At 43.8% G+C, this 24025-nt stretch overlaps 1 protein-coding gene across 1 annotated transcript in view; it reads left to right on the plus strand.

The window, feature by feature from the left end:
• Window positions 1–353: 353 nt before the first annotated feature.
• Window positions 354–24025, plus strand: part of UVSSA (UV stimulated scaffold protein A) — a 129417-nt gene continuing 105745 nt past the window's right edge. The window contains 7 exon segments of the mRNA XM_068275698.1: window positions 354–475; window positions 662–810; window positions 2094–2216; window positions 4507–4837; window positions 6377–6497; window positions 8513–8893; window positions 16145–16254. Coding sequence (XP_068131799.1) covers window positions 2119–2216; window positions 4507–4837; window positions 6377–6497; window positions 8513–8893; window positions 16145–16254 — 1041 coding nt within the window. The 5' untranslated portion in view covers window positions 354–475; window positions 662–810; window positions 2094–2118.

Below are 24025 nucleotides of genomic sequence, written 5' to 3' on the forward strand. Positions count from 1 at the left end.
CCATAGCTTTCCCTGGTGGGCTTGTGGCCTTCACCTTCCACCCCCACTTCTCCTCCATAGCTTTCCCTGGTGGGCTAGTGGTCCTCAATCCTCTCCCTCCCCAGTGCTTTCCCTGGGGCAAATGCGTCTCCCTCCTCCCTATGTAGAGATGCGGCGTAAGTAGCTTGCCGATCCCGGCGCCTCCACCAAGCTGCTGTCCTGGGGCCAGCAGCGATCCCCGGCGACTTCTGCACAGATCCTCTTCCTCTAACCAGAAACAATACAGCGCCTCTCATTCCAACAGAACTGTAATCACATGACTGTCATGTGGGTAAAGTGACGTCACGGGGTCCTTTCTAGGCCACTAGCAAATAGCGTACACCTTTGAGGAGGACGCTTGGTGGGCGTGGCCAGCGTTGTTGTCATGTCCGGCAGAGGAGTTTGCGGAGAGCTTCACCGGCCAGGCAGGTAGCGGCGATGTGCGGTGTGTCTGTGTGTGAGTATGGGAGATAGTATGGGCCGTGCAGGGGCGCTGTGGTGCTGCATGTCATGTCTCTGAACAAGTCCTAACGTGTCCCCAATGCTCCTGAGTCCTGACTGATCCCTGATGGAGGCACTACTACTGTCAGTGTCGCCTCTGAGGCAAGCTTTGTGCTGAAATGACCTGTTTTTATTTCTGCAGATCCTGATTTATAAAAATTAAGTGACTTGAAGCAGCAGATTGGAAGGAAGTAGACGCAGAGGACTCTGGGAGGCTCCGTTTTGGCCCCTTGTTGTGGGGGAATAATGGCCTGATGCAAGAAAACAAGCAAGCAAACCATCACTTCCCAGGTAAAAATCAGTAGGGTGGCACAGATTGGTCAGGATTTAAAGGAAACCTGAAGTGAAAAAAGTGCCCAATTTGGGTACTTACCTAGGTAGAGGGAAGCTCCTTTGTAATCCAGAGGCCTCCCCCTGTCCCGCTGCTCCTCATTGCTGTTACATGGCTCCCAACTGTCCCTCTTTTGGAGGGACAGTCCATCTTTCCTCCTCATTTGTCCCTCTTTCTATGTAAATATAAATATTTCTCTACTAAAAAATGTGTTTAATTGACTCTAAACTTTATTCCCATCCTTTAAATTGATATATTACTAATTTTAAAATGTAGTAGTATACCGCAATGTACCTAATTTTAAAATGTTAATATGAAGGAAAATGAACCAGGGTAGAAATAACCCATGTGGTTTGAATTAAAAAGCAACATATTTTTCTTATGAAATCTTTATGGTATGTGTGACTAGGGGTGTGTCGGGCGTTATCAGGGGTGTGCCTTAAAAGACTAACTAGGCCAAAGTTAAAAGAAAAAAAAAAAGCTCTGTACCTGGATGAATTTTAAATGCATGGAGGACGCCATCCGCGCCCTCTGTGCAGTTCCGCCAGGTCCCCCCTGCTTAATCTCCCCCCCCCCCCCCCCCCCCGGGACGGGCTGGCATGCCTCCTCAAAAATGGCCGCTGCCGGAACTGCACGAAGGGCGCAGATGGTGTCCTCCGTGCATTCAAAATTCATCCAGGTACAGAACTTTTTTTTTTTTTAACTTTAGCCTAGTAAGTCTTTTAAGTCGGAGCAGTGCTTTTCAGCGCTGCTAGATTTGGGCGCAGCCGGCGCCTCCATAGACTACAATAGGAATCATTCCTATTGCAGCGCTCAGTGAGTAACGTCGGCGAGCCGAGGTTGCTTGAAAACATAATAATTCGGCTCCAGCAAACGCTGGAAGCCGAATTATTTCATTCCCCCAATATCCATGGCGGCCTGGAGGGGGAATAGTAATTAAATCGGTCCGGACTTGTGCAGAAGCAGGATCAGCCATATACCGCTGTATCCTGCGCCCACGTCTACCGGCGCCGATTTCAAATGTACTCCTTTAAGTGTCCCTCTTTCTCATCTCAAAAAGTTGGGACCCTGGTCAAAGGCTCAAATCCCACATCAAAGGGACAACTGTCTAAACAAAATACTATCCAGCTGGAAATGCTTGAAGTATACATTTACACTGCCTGTTTAGTGTCTGCTCATTGTCACTTGCTTCTATTTGTACAATACAATAATAAAACAGTAATTGTATGTTTTGTTTGTGTAGTGGTAGCTACCTGTGACGTATAACAATGGATCAGAGGTTGGAGGAGCTGGTGGAGGCACTGACTACCTCGGGAGAGCCACAGCTCAACCCAGAACAGCTGAAGGAGCTGAAGAAAATCTGCAGGTATGTGCTACCTTTTTTTTTTTTTTTTTTTTTTAAGGATTACTGTAAGGGGCAAAGGCGAAAAAGAGCTGAACTTACCTGAGGCTTCTAATGGTCCCCCGCAGACATTCTGTGCCTGCGCAGCCACTCACTGATGCTCCGGTTCCTTCTGGTGTGTGTTAAAACAGCTTCTCTATTTCTGCCATAACAGGTTTACTTTTGATGGGGTAGCATATTTTTAAATCTAGTACTTAAAATTGTTCCTTAAAGTGATGCTTTTTTTGTTGTTGTTTTTGCTAAAAAAGCACTTTGTCACCTACAGTAACATTACTTTCCTAATGGATGTATTGGAATATATTAGCATTTTATGTTACCTTGGTTGCCAAGTAAGCATGCCAAGCTCTAGAAACCCACTGTTTTATTTTCTGTGTATCCGCTACAAAAGTAGACTTAAAGGGGTTCTGTGGGGGTTCCTGAGAAGAAAAACAGACCCTTACCTTGGGCTTCTATCAGCCCCGTGCAGCGGTAATGTCCCACGCCGTCCTCCTCCCATCTGCTATTCTCCGCCGCCGGCCCCGGTCTAAGCGGCATGGGATCCAACTGCGGCTGCGCTACAGTGGCCGCGCACCCGCTCGCTTCCGCCTGCGTCATCGGAAGCTTACTGCGCAAGCGCAGTACAAGGCTCCGTTGTACTGCGCCTGCGCAGTAAGCCTCAGATGACGCGAGCGGAGGCACGGCAACGCGCATTATTCGTCTGTGTGACAGCCGAATAATAGCCCGGTGCCGGCTGCGGGGAACGGCAGATGGGAGCAGGACAGCGTGGGACATTACCACTGCAGGTGGCTGATAGAAGCCCAAGGTAAGTGGCAGTTTTTCTCCTCAGGAACCCCCACAGAACCCCTTTTAAAGTGTACCAGAGCGGAGATATAAGAAAAAGATTTATACATACCTGGGGCTTCCTCTAGCCCCATCCGCTCGGATCGCTCCCACGCCGCCGTCCTCCGCTGTCTGCAGCTTTGGGAACTGCCATCAGTCGGCTCCAGTCTACACACGAGAAGTGCACTCTTCCCGTATTGGGAGAGAAATATTTTTCTGATTTTATTTTTTTATAAATTTCTGCTTTTTAAATTTTTACGGGCTTGCGTAACTACTGCGCGGCCATGATCCAGGAGGAGGAGCTGCATGGCCCCAATGTGAAGGGGGACCGCGCTCAGCAACAGGGGGCTTCCGACTACCGAGGGACGCTTCAATAGGATCCTGAGGCTTCCCTCTTTTTAGGTATCTGATTTTGAACCTGAGCTGAAGATCGGGTTCACTTTAACCACTTCCTTTCCCTGTGACATGAAAATAAGTCTCTGTACTCTCCTCCCTACAAAGTCTTTGATAACCATTTTTGAAATCAATAAAACAGTGTTAATAGTGTTGCGCCAGTTAAAACGGCAGCTGTGTCTGATTACAGCATGTCCCAATTCCTAAATGCACAATCATACATCATACACACTTTGTTTAACAGACATTCATCTGCAGATCAGATCCACCAGGATGGATCTTCAGATCTGCAGATGATTGTCTGATCTGCAGATGAATGTCTGTTAAACAAGGTGTGTATGAGAATCTGCAGATATCATAGACTAGGAATGCATTTTGCAGGAACGGATCTTTTTCAGGAACAGATCTTTTGTAGATCCTGATCTTTTGAATGTGTACAGCATCTGTGTGTGCATCATCTTGCAAAGATTTCTATCTGATGGGGAGTTCAGCTCAATAGAATAGACTGTCTAGGTATGGCTCTCATACTACATGGAAGGGGGTAAGATTGGTCTGTGATCTTTCATTTTCCAAAGACTATGGTCTGATGTGTGTATGCACCTTTAGTCCATGAGAAGGGTGTCATTGCTGTGATAGCAAGATTAAGGACACTCTAAGGGAGGCGGCTGCCAAAGGCTTACAATCTAAAGTTTACATTAAAGCTATAATGTATGAAAGTGGATAAATTGTGTATAATATTTTTTTTTTTTTTTTTTTTTTACCTTCTTTCCTGATTTTCCTTTTAAAGTGAATGGGAACCGCATTTAAAAAAATGAGATAGATACTTACTTACCCAAGGAGAGGGAAGGCTCTGGGTCCTATAGAGCCTTCCGGCTCCTCTCCTGATCCCGTCGTTCCGGTGTTGGCTCGCCCGGTAGCAGTATTTGACTAAATTAGTCAAATACTGCTTTACCCGGCCGAAGGAGGCTTTAGAAGTCTGCCAGCGCATTTCTAATTATGTGCAATACATTATTAACATAGTTATTTTTGTGTTGTTTGCCAGGTTTTCTGATGAGCACATCAAGCATGTCTATCACCTGCTGATGACCCAACTCAACCAGGAGCATGCAGAGATCCGGTTCTCTGCCTTTCAGATAGTCGGCGAGCTGTTCTCGAGGTCGCATCAGTTCCGCACAATGCTGATCGATGATTTCCAGGTATTTCTGGAGCTGACGGTAGAGACAGATTTTGATCAGCCTCTCCCACCTCCCAAAGAAGTGGCCCACAAGCTAAAGGTCCTGGCTGTGAAGACCATTCAGGAATGGCACGAGAAGTTTGGCGAAGCATACAAGAAGCTGTCATTGGGGTACCACTTCCTGAAGCAGAACAAAAAGGTAAAGGCACTACGTTTTGACTAGCTTTGACGTAGGAGGGCAGGGTTCAAATCCTGGCTGCAGCTAGTACCTAACCGGTAAGGAGCCCTTGAGCAAGCATAAAGGTGACTATACACCTAGCAATGTATGGGTAGATCAACTAAGAGACTGATCTCTCTCTAATTGGAGAGAGATCTGTTGGCTGCCCATACACTGCAGGCCGATTCCCGAGAGAATTCAGCATGAAATCTATTGGGTATCGGCCTTGTGGCGTCACCTGGCCGCCTCCGCTGCCCTCCCAAATGTTATTGCCCCCTTTCCCCGGTGTCCAGGCATTGTAATCTCACCTGCTCCAGCTGCTGCAACCAACCAGCTGCTCCTGGGCTCCTCCGCTGTCTCTCCTGAGCACCGCTGTCACTCGCAACGACCACGTAGGGTCGCATGTGGAAGTGGCGGACGAGACCGGGAGTCACAGCAGCTGCAACAGGTGAGATTTCCACTGCATGGGCACCGGGTATCACATTTAGATATGAAAGGGGGGCAGCAGATGGGGTTTGACACAATGTTGCACGCCATTACCGCCACGAATAACCGATCGACCGTGTCCGACCAAGATTTTCCAGCATTTTTGATCGATACATTAGACCTTTTGGCCCCAAAATCGGCCGAACTATTGATGGGACATGCTTTTTTTGGCACTGATTTTCATCTGATTCAATGAAATGATAGGATCTGATAGCTGATCGGGCCACAATATCACTAGATATTTGGCCAGCATTAGAGTGATGTTTCAGGGCATCCAGGGTTCACAAATTTTGTATGCAAAATGATGCAACTTGAAAATGGAACAATCAAATACCGCCATGTTGAATCGCCTGTCATTCTTGCAAGGTCAGGATTTATGTTTATGTCCATGTGTGTAAAGCAATTCTTGTTGATTTTTATCTATCTATCTAATATATATATATATATATATATATATATATATATATATATATATATATATATATATATATATATATATATATATATATATATATATATATATATATATATATATATATATATATATATATATATATATATATATATATATAATCTTGCTTTGAATCAAACTGGTCTTGGTACATGTGCAGTGGCTGGCTGGTGCCAGTAGTTCTTGATTATTGTCCTGTCTGTGTGCTCTAAATGACTAACTGTAAAAATACAGTGGCCCATATCCTATAAAGTTTTCTTCATGGACAAGGGCTCCCACCAAAACTAAACTAGAGGACAAGGGCTCCCACCAAAAAAGACCTTACTACATTACTAAAAATAAGTTTGGTATTTGACCTCTTACCTTTTTTTTTCTGTACTTTTTCAATGCTAAGTGCTTAAAAAAAAATATTTTTTAGATTAATTTGAAAATGTGTGTCCAGGGAGAAAACTCAAGGGAAAAGTGAATTGGATTGTGGCCTGTAAATGCTAATGTGTAGGCCTATAATGCCTTCTCAGAGGGACGCAGGGGTGAGTGGAGTCTGTATTGGTTGATTTAAATCGGTATTGCTGTTTTCTATATAGGTGGACTTCCAGGATGTCAGATCGGAGACTCTGGCACAGATAAAAAGGGAAGAAGAAAAGAAGAGGAAGCTAGAGCTTATTTACCAAGCAAAAGCCAAAAAAACCAAGGTCGAGATGGAAGGTAAGGAACGCAGGACCTATTATGAGTGGGAATGTTCCATTGAAACCATTAAAGGAGAACTCTAGACACAGATGTTAAAGAGACTCCGTAACAAAAATTGCATCCTGTTTTTTATCATCCTACAAGTTCCAAAAGCTATTCTAATGTGTTCTGGCTTACTGCAGCGCTTTGTACTATCACAGTCTCTGTAATAAATCAATGTATCTTTCCCCTGTCAGACTTGTCGGCCTGTGTCTGGAAGGCTGCCAAGTTCTTCAGTGTTGTGGTTCTGCTATGCACTCCCCCCTCAGGGGGGAAAGAAACACACAAATGATCTCTTGAGATTCAAAAGGAATGCTGTATACAGCCTGCTTGTGTATGGATGTATTTTCTATGTGTGGACATACTGTACATCAACCTACTTCCTGTTTTGGTGGCCATTTTGTTTGTTTATAAACAAACTTTTTAAAACTGTTTTTAACCACTTTTAATGCAGCGAGGAGCGGCGAAATTGTGACAGAGGGTAATAGGAGATGTCCCTTAACGCACTGGTATGTTTACTTTTGTGCGATTTTAACAATACAGATTCTCTTTAAATAAGAATGGCATAGCAGGTGCAATAATGTTTTATGAATGGAGTCTGTTTTGGGAAAGGCCCTCAAGATTTTCATAAAATAAATGCAGGAAAAGGAGAAAGCAGTAAGGTGCCCCTTATTCGTGTACCTCCTGCATGGAGATCCTGAGCTGAGTAGACTTTGTACGGTGAGTTATGTTTGCATCTTTGCCTGCTCAGGATGCTCACTATACTGAATGAGCTTTGCTCTGAGTGAGCAATCAAAAAGCCAAAACCTTCTCTATATTTAGTCAGAGCCAGGATTCATGTGACCTAAAAAGAGGGCTGGTGCACACTAAGCGCTTGTGATTTTGAAAGCTCGTGCTAATGTTATCCTATGTGAGTGTTCACACCGGAGCGATGTGATTTTATAAAAATCCCCCATAGGATTGCATGAGCAAGGGCTTTTAAAATCTCTGGCATTTAAAAAGCTCTTGTAGTGAGAATCAGCCGTAAGGAACACTGAGGTTTGCCTTGTGTAAAACTGAACTAGCCTGGTAGTGGCCGCGGCAGACAGGAAGAGAAACCGTAACCAAGATTTGAACTTCATCCCAATCTGTAGCTGATACCCCCTTTCCCATGAGAAATCTTTACCTTTTCTCAATCGGATCATCGGGGGCTCTGTATGGCTGATGTTGTGGCGAAACTCCTCCCACAGTGTGATGTCAGCGCCTCACAGCACAGAGGTGCTGACATCACACTTGTGGGAGCCTTACTGTATTGTGGGAAATAACAGCTGTTTACAGCTGCCAAGAAAAAGCAAGCATCTTCTTCTTCCAGTGACATCGCCTACCAGCAGTAAAAATGTCACCATGTGATAAATGTCAGAATGTAAAACAGGGAGAGGAAAGATTTTACAATGGGCAAACACTGACTAAATCATTTGTACATAATTATTGTAAAAATTAAGCACTTTTTTATTACATGATTTTCACTGGAGTTCCTCTTTAACTCGCCTATGCTGCTGCCTGTGGCCACTACACTGCTCTCCATACCCCCGGCTTCTGGCTGGGAAGGCGGAAGTGTCAGAAGATGGAAAGCAGCGTGTAGTGCAGCAGCCAGAGCTGGCGAGATAGGCGAGCAAGAAGCATATGGAGGTGGCCATATTTATTTCCTTTTTAAAGTGGACCTGAACTCAGAACATCCTCTCTGCTCTGAAAGATAAGCAACGGCATAATAACCTTTAAAGAAAAATGTGTCTTTATTACAGCTGCTACAAATCCTGCAATAAATCTGCAAAGTCTTCCTTCTTTCACGGAAGCAGACATAAGGTTAACATCCTGTGTTCAAAAACTGTTCTGCTAACCTTTATTTTGGTTTGTGCGAATGTGTTTTATGCTGGAAATTAATTTTTTAGAGCTCTGAAAAAATGCTGAGTGTGCATTTAGCAGTTTTTCTCAGATTTCTTTTTTTTTCTCCCCAGAAATGCTGCCAGACATTCAGTCGTGCCTCACGGAGTTGGAAAGTTGCTTCAAACTTTTGCTGCCAGACCCCGATGAGTTCAATTTCTTCAGTGAAGGCCCTGAGGAGAATAACCATGTGCCCGGAAACACCAGCTCTGCCCAGTCCAAGTCAGCCCACATCACGGCATCTCAGTCACATGACTCTGATGATGAGCAGCCCTGCTGCAGCAAGGACTTGCCTAACGTCTCATTGCCTTCAGCCCACCCTGACAGTGGCATTGCCTCCAAAGACTCAGACTCTGAGGATTCAGAGGACAACTTTGCAGCTGTGGCAGAGCCGTTTCTCAGGGACCATGGCCTGGGCTCTCACAAGTATAGTCTGAACATTGAAATATCTAGAGGTAATTATATTTCGTGTTGTTTCTGTAGCCATGTAAAGATATTTAATAATTTAATTTGCAGTGTGGTTGGGCAGCCTGGGGTGCCCAATGCATTGATTGCGATTTACGAGTCAATCCCGAAGGAAGAGATTCATTCAGATGCTTATACTATGACAGTGGAAGAAGCCTGATTAATAGCCCCATCCGCACGGATCGCTCCCACGCCGCCGTCCTCCGTCTTCTGTACCGGGTCCCGTAAGTTCAGCCAGTCTGAGCAAGCACTCCCTCCATCTCCCTCTGGTGGAGAATACTACTGTGCCTGCGCAGTACGGAGGGAGTCACTGTGCTTGCGCAGACTGGCTGCAACTGGCCGAACTTATGGGACCCGGTACAGAAGATGGAGAAGACTGAGGACGGTGGCGTGGGAGCGATCGCTGCAGATGGGTCTGGAGGAAGCCCCAGGTATGTATGAAACTTTAAAGACTTGTCGTCTCTGGTTTCTTTTAACCTCCTGGGTGATAATCCCGAGCTAAGCTCAGGGTAAGCCGCTGCAGAGGATTTCTCAGGCCCTAGTGGGCCGATTTGCATGTTTTTTTTTTTTTTTTGTTACATGCAGCTAGCACTTTGCTAGCTGCGTGTACACGCCGATCGCTGCCGCTCCGCTCCGATTCGCTGCTAACCGCCGCGTTAGAGACCCCCGCTAGACCCTGTGCGCAGCCGGCCAATCACCACCAGGCAGCGCTAAGGGGTGGATCGGGACTCCCTTAGACACCATGAAGTCATCCCGATCGCCGCCATGGCGACGGGGGAAACCAATCAGGAAATCCCGTTCTGAACGGGATTTCCTCTTTGCTCTGATCGCCGGAGGCGATCGGAAGGGGTGGGGGAATGCCGCTGCACAGCGGCTATCATGTAGCTAGTGCTAGGCTAGCTACATGATTAAAAAAAAAAAAAAAAAAAAAATGCCGCGCCCTGGCGATACTATTGTATCGCCCAGGAGGTTAAGACATCCCCCAAAGTAAGCCCTAGCAGCAAATTTCAAGCAGGCTCAAAATATAAGCCCTACCATGAAAGCAAGCCCTAGTGGAAAAAGTATGGCAACTTGTTTTATTACTGGAGCTGATGGTCTTGCAAAAGGGACCATGATCCGTCATTGGGCAATCGCTGCTACTCAGCAAGTTCAATGATTGCCCAACCAAGGAGCCATAATCCCACCTGCAAGACCATCAGCTCCAGTAGAAACACAAGTTGCTGGACTTCTTCCCCATAGGCTGAAGCTCAGGGACACAGCAGGATGGAGCTGGGGGTAACAGGGGGATGCTAGGGGACATCAGGAGAGCATGGGGACAGCAAAAGACACGGGGACACCAGAAAGACACTAAAGGCACAAGGAGGACATGGGCACACGAGGTGGATCCAGCAGAGGAATAGGCGACACAGTGGGGAAGGCAGGACACACAGCACAGGAACTTGTGTGTTCATAGAAATATAAGACATCCACTGAAAATAAGCCCTAGCACAACTTTTGGAGAAAAAATGAACATAAGGCACTGTCTTATTTTCGGGGAAACACAGTAATTGCAGATATCATATGAAGTGAGAGGCTCAGTAAAAAGATTAAACAATATATGAGATAAACTGCTAAAGGAAGAAATAGATAATGGGGATTCTTATCATTCAGAACAACTTGGAGGGATGTGTAATTCGGGGTCCGGCAACAGCCGGAGGCCCGAGTGACCCTTATGCGCCCTGTATTACATTGCTGCTATGGGGCACCTGGTTTTGGTGCCAGCGCTAAGCGCCATGTGGTGAAACCACCTGTTTCACTAAAGCCCACCTCGTAGGCCCAGGAATAGTCCAAGGTATGCAGAGTCCGCAGAACACTGGGAGGAGTCCAGTGAAAGCAGTCACTTTATTCATACAAAAGGCTATGAGTAAGGACACCTAGCAGAGGCGTAACTAAAAATCATGGGGTCCCCCAATATTCACACCTTTTCCCTTGCCTACCCTGGTGACACAGCCTGGGGGCTCATCTTGTAAGGGTCATAAACTAGTGTGGACATTGTAATCATCACACCCATAATAAATGTAGCCACAAATGCACCTGATCTGAGGGAAGGACTCCTTTTATCAGAGGGAGTGGAGAAGTAGTTGGTGAGGCCCCCCTTACAGCTCTGAGCTCCCCTGCGATCATAGGAGCTTCTCCCCTGTAGTTACCCTCCCCCAGACACCTAGTGTCTGAAACATGTCAGCCATACATCCTGTCTTTTTGTATTAGTAAAGGAAGGGCTTGATTCACAAAAGAGTGCTAACTGTTAGCAGAGCCGCTTTCGCGCAAATCTTCACGTTTGCGCGATATCGCAAATTTTTGCACGCAATTAAACATTTTTGCGCGAAATCGTTATTGGTTTCGCGCGCACATGCGCATTTTCGTGTGAATACAATTACGATTTAGCGCGAAAATTCATGTTCGCGCACAAAAACGTTTAATTGCGCATGGAAATTCACGATTGCGCGCAAACTCGAAAAAAAGCACAAGATGTGCAATACTCAGAGACATGGCCAAGGTAAGAAAGGCTGAAAGACGACCACCACTGAACAAGACACACAAGCTGAAACATCAAGACTGGGCCAAGAAAGGTTTTATGGACTGATGAAATGAGAGTGAGTCTTGATGGGCCAGATGGATGGGCCTGTGGCTGGATTGGTTAAGGGCAGAGAGCTCCAGTCCGACTCAGATGCCAGCAAGGTGGAGGTGGAGTACTGGTTTGGGCTGGTATCATCAAAGATGAGCTTGTGGGGCCTTTTTGGGTTGAGGATGGAGTCAAGCTCAACTCCCAGTCCTACTGCCAGTTTCTGGAAGACACCTTCTTCAAGCAGTGGTACAGGAAGAAGTCTGCATCCTTCAAGAAAAACATGATTTTCATGCAGGACAATGCTCCATCACACGCGTCCAAGTACTCCACAGCGTGTATGGCAAGAAAGGGTATAAATGAAGAAAAACTAATGACATGGCCTCCTTGTTCACCAGATCTGAACTCCATTGAGAACCTGTGGTCCATCATAAAATGTGAGATTTACAAGGAGGGAAAACAGTACACCTCTCTGAACAGTGTCTGGGAGGCTGTGGTTCCTGCTGCACGCAATGTTGATGGTGAACAGATCAAAACACTGACAGAATCCATGGATGGCAGGCTTTTGAGTGTCCTGGCAAAGAAAGGTGGCTATATTGGTCACTGATTTGTTTTTGTTTTGTTTTTTTGAATGTCAGAAATGTATATTTGTGAATGTTGAGATGTTATATTGGTTTCACTGGTAAAAATAAATAAATGAAATGGGTATATATTTGTTTTTTGTTAAGTTGCCTAATAATTATGCACAGTAATACAGGTAGTGCAGAATTATTAGGCAAGTGGTATTTTTGAGGAATAATTTTATTATTGAACAACCATGTTCTCAATGAACCCAAAAAACTCATTAATATCAGTCGAATATTTTTGAAAGTCGTTTTTAGTTTGTTTTTAGTTTTAGCTATTTTAGGGGGATATCTGTGTGCAGGTGACTATTACTGTGCATAATTATTAGGCAACTTAACAAAAAACAAATATATACCCATTTTATTTATTTATTTTTACCAGTGAAACCAATATAACATCTCAACATTCACAAATATACATTTCTGACATTCAAAAACAAAACAAAAACAAATCAGTGACCAATATAGCCACTTTTCTTTGCAAGGACACTCAAAAGCCTGCCATCCATGGATTCTGTCAGTGTTTTGATCTATTCACCATCAACATTGCGTGCAGCAGCAACCACAGCCTCCCAGACACTGTTCAGAGAGGTGTACGGTTTTCCCTCCTTGTAAATCTCACATTTTATGATGGACCACAGGTTCTCAATGGGGTTCAGATCAGGTGAACAAGGAGGCCATGTCATTAGTTTTTCTTCTTTTTATACCCTTTCTTGCCATCCACGCTGTGGAGTACTTGGACGCGTGTGATGGAGCATTGTCCTGCATGAAAATCATGTTTTTCTTGAAGGATGCAGACTTCTTCCTGTACCACTGCTTGAAGAAGGTGTCTTCCAGAAACTGGAAGTAGGACTGGGAGTTGAGCTTGACTCCATCCTCAACCCGAAAAGGCCCCACAAGCTCATCTTTGATGATACCAGCCCAAACCAGTACTCCACCTCCACCTTGCTGGCATCTGAGTCGGACTGGAGCTCTCTGCCCTTTACCAATCCAGCCACAGGCCCATCCATCTGGCCCATCAAGACTCACTCTCATTTCATCAGTCCATAAAACCTTAGAAAAATCAGTCTTGAGATATTTCATGGCCCAGTTTTGATGTTTCAGCTTGTGTGTCTTGTTCAGTGGTGGTCGTCTTTCAGCCTTTTTTACCTTGGCCATGTCTCTGAGTATTGCACACCTTGTGCTTTTGGGCACTTCAGTGATGTTGCAGCTCTGAAATATGGCCAAACTGGTGGCAAGTGGCATCTTGGCAGCTGCACGCTTGACTTTTCTCAATTCATAGGCAGTTATTTTGCGCCTTGGTTTTTCCACACGATTCTTGCGACCCTGTTGACTATTTTGAATGAAACACTTGATTGTTCGATGATCATGCTTCAGAAGCTTTGCAATTTTAAGAGTGCTGCATCCCTCTGCAAGATATCTCACTATTTTTGACTTTTCTGAGCCTGACAAGTCCTTCTTTTGATCCATTTTGCCAAAGGAAAGGAAGCTGCCTAAAAATTATGCACACCTGTTGATGTCATTAGACCACACCCCTTCTCATTACAGAGATGCACATCACCTAATATGCTTAATTGGTAGTAGGCTTTCGAGTCTATACAGCTTGGAGTAAGACAACATGCATAAAGAGGATGATGTGGTCAAAATACTAATTTGCCTAATTCTGCACTCCCTGTAGTCACCTGCACACACAGATATCCCCCTAAAATAGCTAAAACTAAAAACAAACTAAAAAATAATTTCAAAAATATTCAGCTTTGATATTAATGAGTTTTTTGGGTTCATTGAGAACATGGTTGTTCAATAATAAAATTATTCCTCAAAAATACAACTTGCCTAATAATTCTGGACTCCCTGTAGGTATAACTTTGCATGGTAATAAGATACAGCACACTTGTGTTTTGTTACTGTTTATTTGTGACCTCATTACTGATTTGCAAAATTCTATAAAGGGACCGTAAATAAAAAATCCAGTACAGGCACTGTACCAGCATTGTACCAGCCAAATATTTTAACTAGTGTGGTTCAAAGGATTAGTAGCTAAATATTTCTGATATTTTTCTTAATTTTTTTCCCCATATGGTAGTGCAGTTTATTTTAAAACTATAATTGGTGAAAACTGAGAGTATTTTTTTTGGGGGGGGGAGGGAGGAGGAATTCATGCACACTTACACACATACTGTATACACCAATACATATGCATAAAAACATTCGCACACAAACTCAGGACTGGTGCTCTTGCTAAAGCAATGCTATGGGGGATTTTTACAAAATCACTCACATAGGATAACATTAGCAAGAGCTTATAAAATCACAAAGCACTCAGAAAATCTCTCTCTCTTTCTTTCCTCTCTCTCTCTTTCCTCTCTCTGGCCTGGAGCACACCAAAACCCGCTAGCAGATCCGCAAAATGCTAGCAGATTTTGAAACGCATTTTCTTCTTTTTCTGTAGCGTTTCAGCTAGCGTTTTGCGGTTTTGGTGTAGTAGATTTCCTGTATTGTTACAGTAAAGCTGTTACTGAACAGCTACTGTAACAAAAAACGCCTGCAAAACCGCTCTGAAGTGCCGTTTTTCAGAGCGGTTTGCGTTTTTCCTATACTTAACATTGAGGCAGAAACGCATCCGCAATCCAAAATCTGCAGCAGCCCGGGAGTATGCCTTTCTGCAAAACGCCTCCCGCTCCGGTGTGCACCAGCCCATTGAAATACATTACCCAAGCGGATCCGCACCCGCAAGCAGATCGCAAACAGCAGCGGAAACGCTCCGGTGTGCACTAGGCCTCTTTCTCCTTCCTCTCTCTCTCTTTCTCTTTCCTCTCTCTCTTTCCTCTCTCTCTTTCTTTCTCTTTTTCTTTTTTTCTTCCTCCTTCTTTTTCTCTTTTTTTCTCTTTCTCGCAAACAGAAGTAATGACTCTTTGAATTTTCTAGCTCTTAAACTTCAGGCCCCTTTCCCACATTGGCCTTTCAGATGCAATTTTGGTAATGGGATCTGCAGGGACTTCAAACTTAGACTGCACTGTCTGATGTCTCAATCCATGCGTTGCTGATGACTTCCTGCAAACGCATTGCAATTTCCATTCATTATAATGAATGAAAATCACAACTGTATCAGGAAGAATCGCATAGAAACGCAAGTGCCTTGTGTTGCAATGACACTTGCATTTCCTGATGCGTGCAAATGGGAAGGGGCCTTATCGGAAGCCTTTTCTCACTCTTTCTCAGCTTTTTTTGGCTTCTGTTTACTTTTACTTTTCAGGAATGGGGTTGAATTTGACAAGCTGTTCACAAACCCATTTACGTAGATAACTCCAATCAATTTTTAGTAGGGCTAGTACTACATGTACCTTTTGTTTATCTCATCATGTCGCATGTTCTTTAAGTGTCATTAGTATTCATAAAGACGAACGATCCCCTATAAAATATACATACCTGGGGCTTCCTCCAGCCTGTTCGCTCTCATGGCATCCTCTTCTTCCTCTTCATTTGCCAGGTACTGGCCCCATAAAATCTGTCAGTTGGGGCCAGTCGGCACATGTGCAGTCCGGCCAGGCGCGCTCCCCTGTCTCGTTCACGGTGACTGAAACGTTCTGCGTCGTGAACAAGGCAGGAGCATGCGCATGGAGGCGCATGCACAGTTCCCCCGCTGACTGGAGGACTTTCCGTGGCCAATTACGGGTGAAAGGAGAGGAGGAAGAGGACGCAGTGGGAGCGAACAGGCCGGAGGGGGCTGGAGGAAGCCCCCGGTATGTATATTTTATTGGGAATCGTTCGTCTCTGCTTCCCTTTAAAGATGACATAGCTGAAATATCAGACTTGCTCTGGTCCATAAGGCGAGAGAACAACCTTTATAAGCAAAATTATGAAAATAAATTGTGATTACTGACACAACTTTCAGGCCCTTTTATTTATTTATTTATTTTTTTAAATGCTTAAGTGCTGGATGCAAGCCTTGTGTGGAGTGGATGGATTATTTTCTCAGATCCCTGACTGATCTATTATGTACTTTCCTCCTGTAGACTTGAAAGTGAATGAGAATGAGGACAATGAGGATGTCGTAAACAACTTAAAGGATGCCCATAAATTGATAAAGAACAAGTACTGGCCTGCAGTACAGGCCTGGATACAGGTACCTGTCCTCTCTTCTGACTATGGCTATTCCTGTATCCTCGATAATGTGAATACTCTATATGGAGTAAGCAATTGTTTGTTCTGGGGTTACAGTGGCCATGCAATAGGTTACTAAACTAACAAGGTGTGGAATTGCTTTCAAATATTTTTTTTTATGTAGCTAAGTAGTTACTGAAATCTTAGTTTTGGGAGTGTAATCCCACTTGAAATAGAAACCATAACCAAAGATTGAAGTTCATCCCAATCAGTAGCTGATACCTTCTTTTCCGATGAGAAATCTTTTTTCCTTTTCCCAAATGGATCATCAGGGGGCTGATATTGTGGTGATACCCCTCCCACAGTGTGATGTCAGGACCATGGTTCCGACAGTTTCCTGTCTGTGAGCCTTGTTGCATTGTGGGAAATAACAGCTGTTTACAGCTGTTTTCAACTGCTAAAAAAGCAAGCAGCATCTCCTTCCACTGACATCACCTGTCATCAGTAAAAATGTCACCATGTGATAAATGTCAGAATGTAAATAAGGGATAGGAAGGATTTTACAATGAGCAAACACTGACTAAATCATTTGTACATAACTATGGTAAAAATGAAGCACTTTTTTTATTTATTTTCACTGGAGTTCCTCTTTAAGGTACCCATACATCAGGCGATTTTCCAGCATGTCGACCTGTTTTGGCCTGAAATCGAAGAAAACCTCAATCAGACAGACATGTTGCGAACTGATGGAACTTACTTGCCTCAATTTGATAAAGTTATCGAATTGGAAGGTGGGTCTGTCTGATCAGTGTTTATATCGATTTTTGCTTAGAATCGGTTGAAAAAATTGGCTAGACGTGCTGGAAAATCTCGGTCTTGAGTGCTCAATCAGGGTCGGAAAAGAGATTCAATATCGTGACGACTGGTGGACCCCTGGCCGGTTTCATCCCCCCCCCCCCCCCCCCGCCCAAGTGTAAAATGTCACCCAATGCCCGTGTACAGTGTTTTAAAATCTCACCTGTTCACCATTGCGACTGCTAGCCTGGTTAAAGTGGACCCGAGATGAAAAACTAACTATAACAAGTAACTGGTCTATATATCTTATGTAAACTTTAGATAATTTGCATAGCAAATGTAGCGACAAACAGCTTCAACAGTATATGATTATTTATTCCTGTGATACAATGAGAGCAGCCATGTTCTGCTTGTCTTCATTACACACAGGCAAGCTGATCTGCATCTCCAGCCCTCGGCCTGTGAAAACTTCACTCCGCTCTCCTCCTCCCTCCTCCCCTCTGTCTCTGAAATCTCTGGCTAGTAACACCTCCTCCTCCTGCCCAGACTAAGCTCCCATAAGCCCTTGCTACATGGCTCTCAGAGTGCCAAGGCACTGGTGAAGCTTTGGGCGAGGCTTGTTTAGTTTATAGGGAATTAGAATATTAAAACAAACAAAAACAAAAAAGTATTTGGCTTGAAGAATTCCCTATAAACTATATGAAAGGAACACCATTCTGCAATGAGTAAAAGTTTTTATCTCTGATCCACTTCAAGGTTAGGTGAGGATGGGGAGGGGGTTAAGGATAGGCAACCGGGGTGGGGGGTATGGGTATCTTAGGAAGGTTCTGAGTGAGAATAGGGTTAGGTAGTTTTGCTTTAGTAAAATATCTGTAATTTTTACCGATATCTTGCTAGCAAAAATGATCACTTTAAAATAGTAGAATATCGGTAAAATACCGATATTCTACTATTCCCAGGCTCCCCGAATTTCCCTCTGCCTCTATTTTTTTTTTTTTTTTTTTTATGCACACATTCCTGGCAGTCTGCAGACTGCCACATCACTTATTAAAGCCTTCTGGAAGAATATCATTCATATATTCAGATGATGCATTTATTCACTAGCTGATGGCCCGGCATTGCCAGTGAAGAGATAAGATAACTCTCTCACTGGGGTGGTAAGTTTTTTCTCTTGCCTAATTATCTCCAGCATGATCTTAGTGAAGTGAGGAGTTTGGCCTCAATTCACTAAGATCATGCTGGAGATAATAAGGCAAGAGAAAACTTGCCACCACACAGTGAGAGAGAGTTAACTTATCTCTCCATTCCTTAAGTTTCCTCCTCTGTAGTTAACTCCTATGTAGTTATTTTCTCATCCAGTTAATTAACAGCCTGTCTTTAATGTTAGAATTCTGGAGTTATTCTAAGGATTGAATAGCTAACTTAAAGACAGAAGAGTTAATTTTAGGTTTGCCTGAGGTAAAATGTTTCCTGAGTACTACATGCCTCATCACCATGGTGATAACTTTAGAAACGTTTTTAACCTCCCTGCCGTTATAAAAAATTGCTGTGCACGGCAGGGAGGGTGTTTTTTGGCATTATTTTTTTTTTTTTTAGCATGTAGCTAGCCTAGCGCTAGCTACATGCTGCCCCCCTCCCTGCGGCGTCCCCCCGAATGCGCCGATCGCCGCCGGCGCATATACCCATCCGGGATTTCCAGGAGGGCTTCCCCCGTCGCCATGGCGACGGGCGCGATGACGTCGACCGACGTCATGACGTCAGAGGGAGTCCCGAACCACCCCTCGACGCTGCCTGGCACTGATTGGCCAGGCAGCGCACGGGTCTGGGGGGAGGGCACCCTCTGATGCGGCGGGTTGCGGCGAATCGGCGCGGAGCGGCGGCGATCGTAAGTTACACGCAGCTAGCAAAGTGCTAGCTGCGTGTAACAAAAAAAATTATGCAAATCGGCCCAGCAGGGCCTGAGGAATCCTCCGCGGCAGGTTACCCCGAGCTAAGCTCGGGATAACCGGCAGGGAGGTTAAAGACAGGAGATAAGCTTAGTGAATTGAGGCCAATTCCTCAATTCCTTAGTGACCTTTGTGGTCTTTGGCATCAATAATTTTGCATTGAAATGAAACAAATCTGATTGGCTGTGGCCCCACCCCCTTTTCTGAATTTGAATCCCAGTCACCCAATTACCAACGTGTACCATTAACAGTGCAAGAATGGCAGCAATGAATTATTTCCTTAGAAAATCAATAGGTGAATTTTTATTGGCTTTTGTAGGCTCCACTCACGTTTCTGAATATTAGTCCCAGTGACTAACTGTGCAAAGTTTGAGAATCCTACCATTAACCGTGTAAGAATGGCTGCCGTTTACATTTTTCCGGTGAAATTTGTATTTGTATCCGCCAACTTTTTGCTTATGGGAATAAAAAGTATCCTATACAGTGGTTTGCAAAAGTATTCGGCTCCTTGAAGTTTTCCACATTTTGTTATATTACTGCTACAAACATGAATCAATTTTATTGGAATTCCACATGAAAGACCAATACAAAGTGGTGTACACGTAAATCATACATGATTCCAAACATTTAAAAAAAACAAACAAACTGCAAAATGGGGTGTGCGTAATTATTCAGCCCCCTGAGTCAATACATTGTAGAACCACCTTTTGCTGCCATTACAGCTGCCAGTCTTTTAGGGTATGTCTACCAGCTTTGCACATCTAGAGACTGAAATCCTTGCCCGTTCTTATTTGCAAAACAGCTCCAGCTCAGTCAGATTAGATGGACAGCGTTTGTGAACAGCAGTTTTCAGATCTTGCCACAGATTCTCGATTGGATTTAGATCTGGGCTTTGACTGGGCCATTCTAACACATGGATATGTTTTATTTTAAACCATTCCATTGTTGCCCTGACTTTGTTTAGGGTTGTTGTCCTGCTGGAAGGTGAACCTCCGCCCCAGTCTCAAGTCTTTTGCAGACTCCAAGAGGTTTTCTTCCAAGATTGCCTTGTATTTGGCTCCATCCATCTTCCCATCAACTCTGACCAGCTTCCCTGTCCCTGCTGAAGAGAAGCACCCCCACAGCATGATGCTGCCACCACCTTATTTGACAGTGGGGATGGTGTTTTCAGAGTGATGTGCAGTGTTAGTTTTCCGCCACACATAGCGATTTGAATTTTAGCCAAAAAGTTCCATTTTGGTCTCATCTGACCAGGGCACCTTCTTCCACATGTTTCCTGTGTCCCACACATGGCTTCTGGCAAACTGCAATCCGGACTTCTTATGCTTTTCTGCTAACAATGGCTTTCTTCTTACCACTCTTCCATAAAGGCCAACTTTGTACAGTGCATGACTAATAGTTGTCCTATGGACAGAGTCTCCCACCTGAGCTGTAGATCTCTGCAGCTTGTCCAGAGTCACCATGGGCCTCTTGACTGCATTTCTGTTCAGCGCTCTCCTTGTTCGGCCTGTGAGTTTAGGTGGATGGCCTTGTCTTGGTAGGTTTACAGTTGTGCCATACTCCTTTCATTTCTGAATAATTGCTTGAACAGTGCTCTGTGGGATGTTCAAGGCTTTGGAAATCTTTTTGTAGCCTAAAGGCTCATACACACATCAGACTATAGTCTTTGGAAAATGAAAGATCACAGACCAATCTTACCACCCTTCATGTAGTATGAGAGCCATACCTACACAGTCTTTTCTATGGAGCTGAACTCCCCATCAGAAAAAATATTTGCAAGATGCTGCACACAAAGATGCTGTACAGACACAAAAGATCAGTATCTGCAACAGTTCTGTTCCTGCCAAAGATCCGTTTCTTCAAATTGCATTCATAGTCTATGAGATCTGCAGATCATCATACACACCTTGTTTAACTGACATTCATCTGCAGATCAGACAATCATCTGCAGATCTGAAAATCCATCCTGGTGGATCTGATCTGCAGATGAATGTCTGTTAAACAAGGTGTGTATGATGATCTGCAGATATCATAGACTATGAATGCATTTTGCAGGAACGGATCTTTGGCAGGAACAGATCTTTTGCAGATACTGGTCTTTTGAATGTCTACAGCATCTGTGTGTGCAGCATCTTGCAAAGATTTCTGTCTGATGGGGACTTCAGCTCCATAGAATAGACTGTGTAGGTATGGCTCTCATACTACATGGAAGGGGGTAAAATTGGTCTGTGATCTTTCATTTTCCAAAGACTATGGTCTGATGTGTGTATGAGCCTTTAGGCTGCTTTAAATTTCTCAATAACTTGATCCCTGACCTGTCTGGTGTGTTTTTTGGACTTCACAGTGTTGTTGCTCCCAATATTCTCTTAGACAATCTCCTGAGGCCGTCACAGAGCAGCTGTATTTGTACTGACATTAGATTACACACCGGTGCACTCTATTTAGTCATTAGCACTCATCAGGCAATGTCTATGGGCAACTGACTGCACTCAGACCAAAGGGGGCTGAATAATTACGCACACCCCACTTTGCAGTTATTTATTTGTAAAAAATGTTTGGAATCCTGTATGATTTTCGTTCCACTTCTCACGTGTACACCACTTTGTGTTGGTCTTTCACGTGGAATTACAATAAAATTGATTCATGTTTGTGGCAGTAATGTGACAAAATGTGGAAAACTTCAAGAGGGCAGAATACTTTTGCAAACCACTGTATGTTATTCCAGGTAATGTACTATGTGTGTGACAAATCTCATTCAAATCCGTTCAGCCATTGTTGTGATCGAGTAACAAACATCCAAACGTTCACATTTATAATATTAGTAAGATTATGATCACCAGCTCCCTTTAACCACTCCGCACCTAGACCTTTTTTCTCCTTATGGACCAGAGCGGTTTTAGATCTCGAAGTGGGTCATCTCAGCACAGAGTGCCTAAGCTAAGCACCGCTATAGTGTGTGCCTTGCGCAAAGGTAATTCGGGGTTCCGGCGATCACCAGACCCTGAATTACATCTTCCTCCAAGTTGCTACAAATCGTAAGGGAAATAATGTTTAGTGCCGCTGGGGACTTGAGCAGCAGCAGGGGCAGCCGTCATTCGGCTCACCCTGCGCCCAGCTCCACAGCAATGTTGAACTTCGTACGCATTGATATGCCCTGTTTCCCAATCATTTAATTCATATGCATTTTAACCACTTCGCCGCCCGGGTACAGTATATCTACGCTCCTTTGGACTTCAGTTCCCCGCCCGGAGCGTAGATATGCGCACCCCCCGCCGCTGCCGCCGCTGTCTGCGCTCCCGCTCGCACTCCCACGATCGTGCACGCCGCCACCCGCTCGCCCGGAGATCAATGAACGGGAAAATCCATTCCCGTTCGTTGATCTCTGCCCCCGCAATGGTCGGCATGCTTCCACGAGAAGCAGCGCGATCATTGTGAAAAAACTAAATGTGCCCATCTTGTGGCCAAAAAGTAATACTACACCCCAAAGAATTTTTCAAATACAAATGCATTATTTTCACTATTCATTTTAACTCATTAACTCCCACACTCCCCAATTGTTACCAATATTTTTTTTTGTAATATTAAAATAAATAAAAAAAAAATTACAATAAAAAAAACAAAAAACTTAAATAGTTACCTTAGGGACTGAAATCTTTAAATATTTATATCAAGAGGGTATAACACTGTTACTTCATAAACTACGGGCTTGTAATTAGGGATAGACACAAAACTGAGAAAAAATGCACCTTTATTTGCAAATAAAATATTGGCGCCAAACATTGTGATAGGGACATAATTTAAACGGTGTAATAACTGGGACAAATGGGCATATAAGTTACATGAATTTTAATTACAGTAGCATGCATTATTTAAAAACTATAATCTTGGAAAACTGAAAAATGTTTTTTTTTTTTTTCCAAATGTTTTCCTATTTTCCCATTAAAACACATTTAGAATAAAATAATTCTTGACATAGTGTCCCACCTAAAGAAAGGCTAATTGATGGTGAAAAAAACAAGATATAGTTCATTTTATTGTGATAAGTAATGATAAAGTTATAGGCGAATGAATGTAAGGCGCGCTGAAAGGAGAAAATTGCTCGGATGCTGAAGGGGTAAAACCCCTCAGCTGTGAAGTGGTTAAAGGGAAATTCGGTCACCAGGTGTTCTCTCATCCAATGCTGCAGAGTAACAATCATGTCCTGCTGCAACTGGACATGATTATACTGTAGCATGGGCACAGGTGGTTAAAGGATACCTGGAGTGAGAGGGATATGGAGACTGACATATACCAGCTGTCTTGCAGTCCTGCTATCAGTAATGTCTGAATCACACACCTGAAACAAGCATGCAGCTAATCTTGTCATTTTTAGGTCAGAAAAATCTGATCTGCATGTTTGCTCAGGGTCTATTGCTGAAAGGATTTGAGTCAGAGGATCAGCAGGACAGCCAGGCAATGTGCATTGGTTAACCTCCCTGGCGTTATGATTATTTCCAGATTCAGGGCCTAAAAGCCGTGCTATTTTTTAAAATTGCTTTTAGGCCTTGTTCACATCTATAATCGCAAGCGTTTTGTGATTTTGTGCGCAATTTTTGTTAGCTTCTCCCGGGGTCACACTGCGAGGCTTTTTTTTTTTTTTTTTTTTTTTTTTTATTTCATTTTATTTTATTCACTCCCTGAAGCAAGTCAGGAAGTGAACTCACTCTTTGACCTGGAAAATAATAAATACAATGTATTTATTCTTAAAAACGCAAACACAATTGCTGCACAAAGCGATTTTGTGAGCGTTTTGCGGTTTTCCTATACCTTCTATTGAGATGAAATCACCTCAATAATGGTACAGGCAGCGCTTTGCTGAGCGGATCAGAGACAAACTACTCAGCTTTGAACTCTCTCATAGGGAATCCTTGCACAAGCGCTTTTAGGGCGATTTTTGAAAATCGCCTGCACTTGAGAAAAATGCAGAAAAATGCCCTAGATGTGAATGAGCCCTTAGACCTTAAAAACAAGAAAAAAACCATACAGATATCTGCAGCAGCTCCTGCATGAAAC

This window comes from Hyperolius riggenbachi, chromosome 1 (assembly GCF_040937935.1).
Source record: "Hyperolius riggenbachi isolate aHypRig1 chromosome 1, aHypRig1.pri, whole genome shotgun sequence".
In the NCBI taxonomy this organism is placed as follows: domain Eukaryota; kingdom Metazoa; phylum Chordata; class Amphibia; order Anura; family Hyperoliidae; genus Hyperolius; species Hyperolius riggenbachi.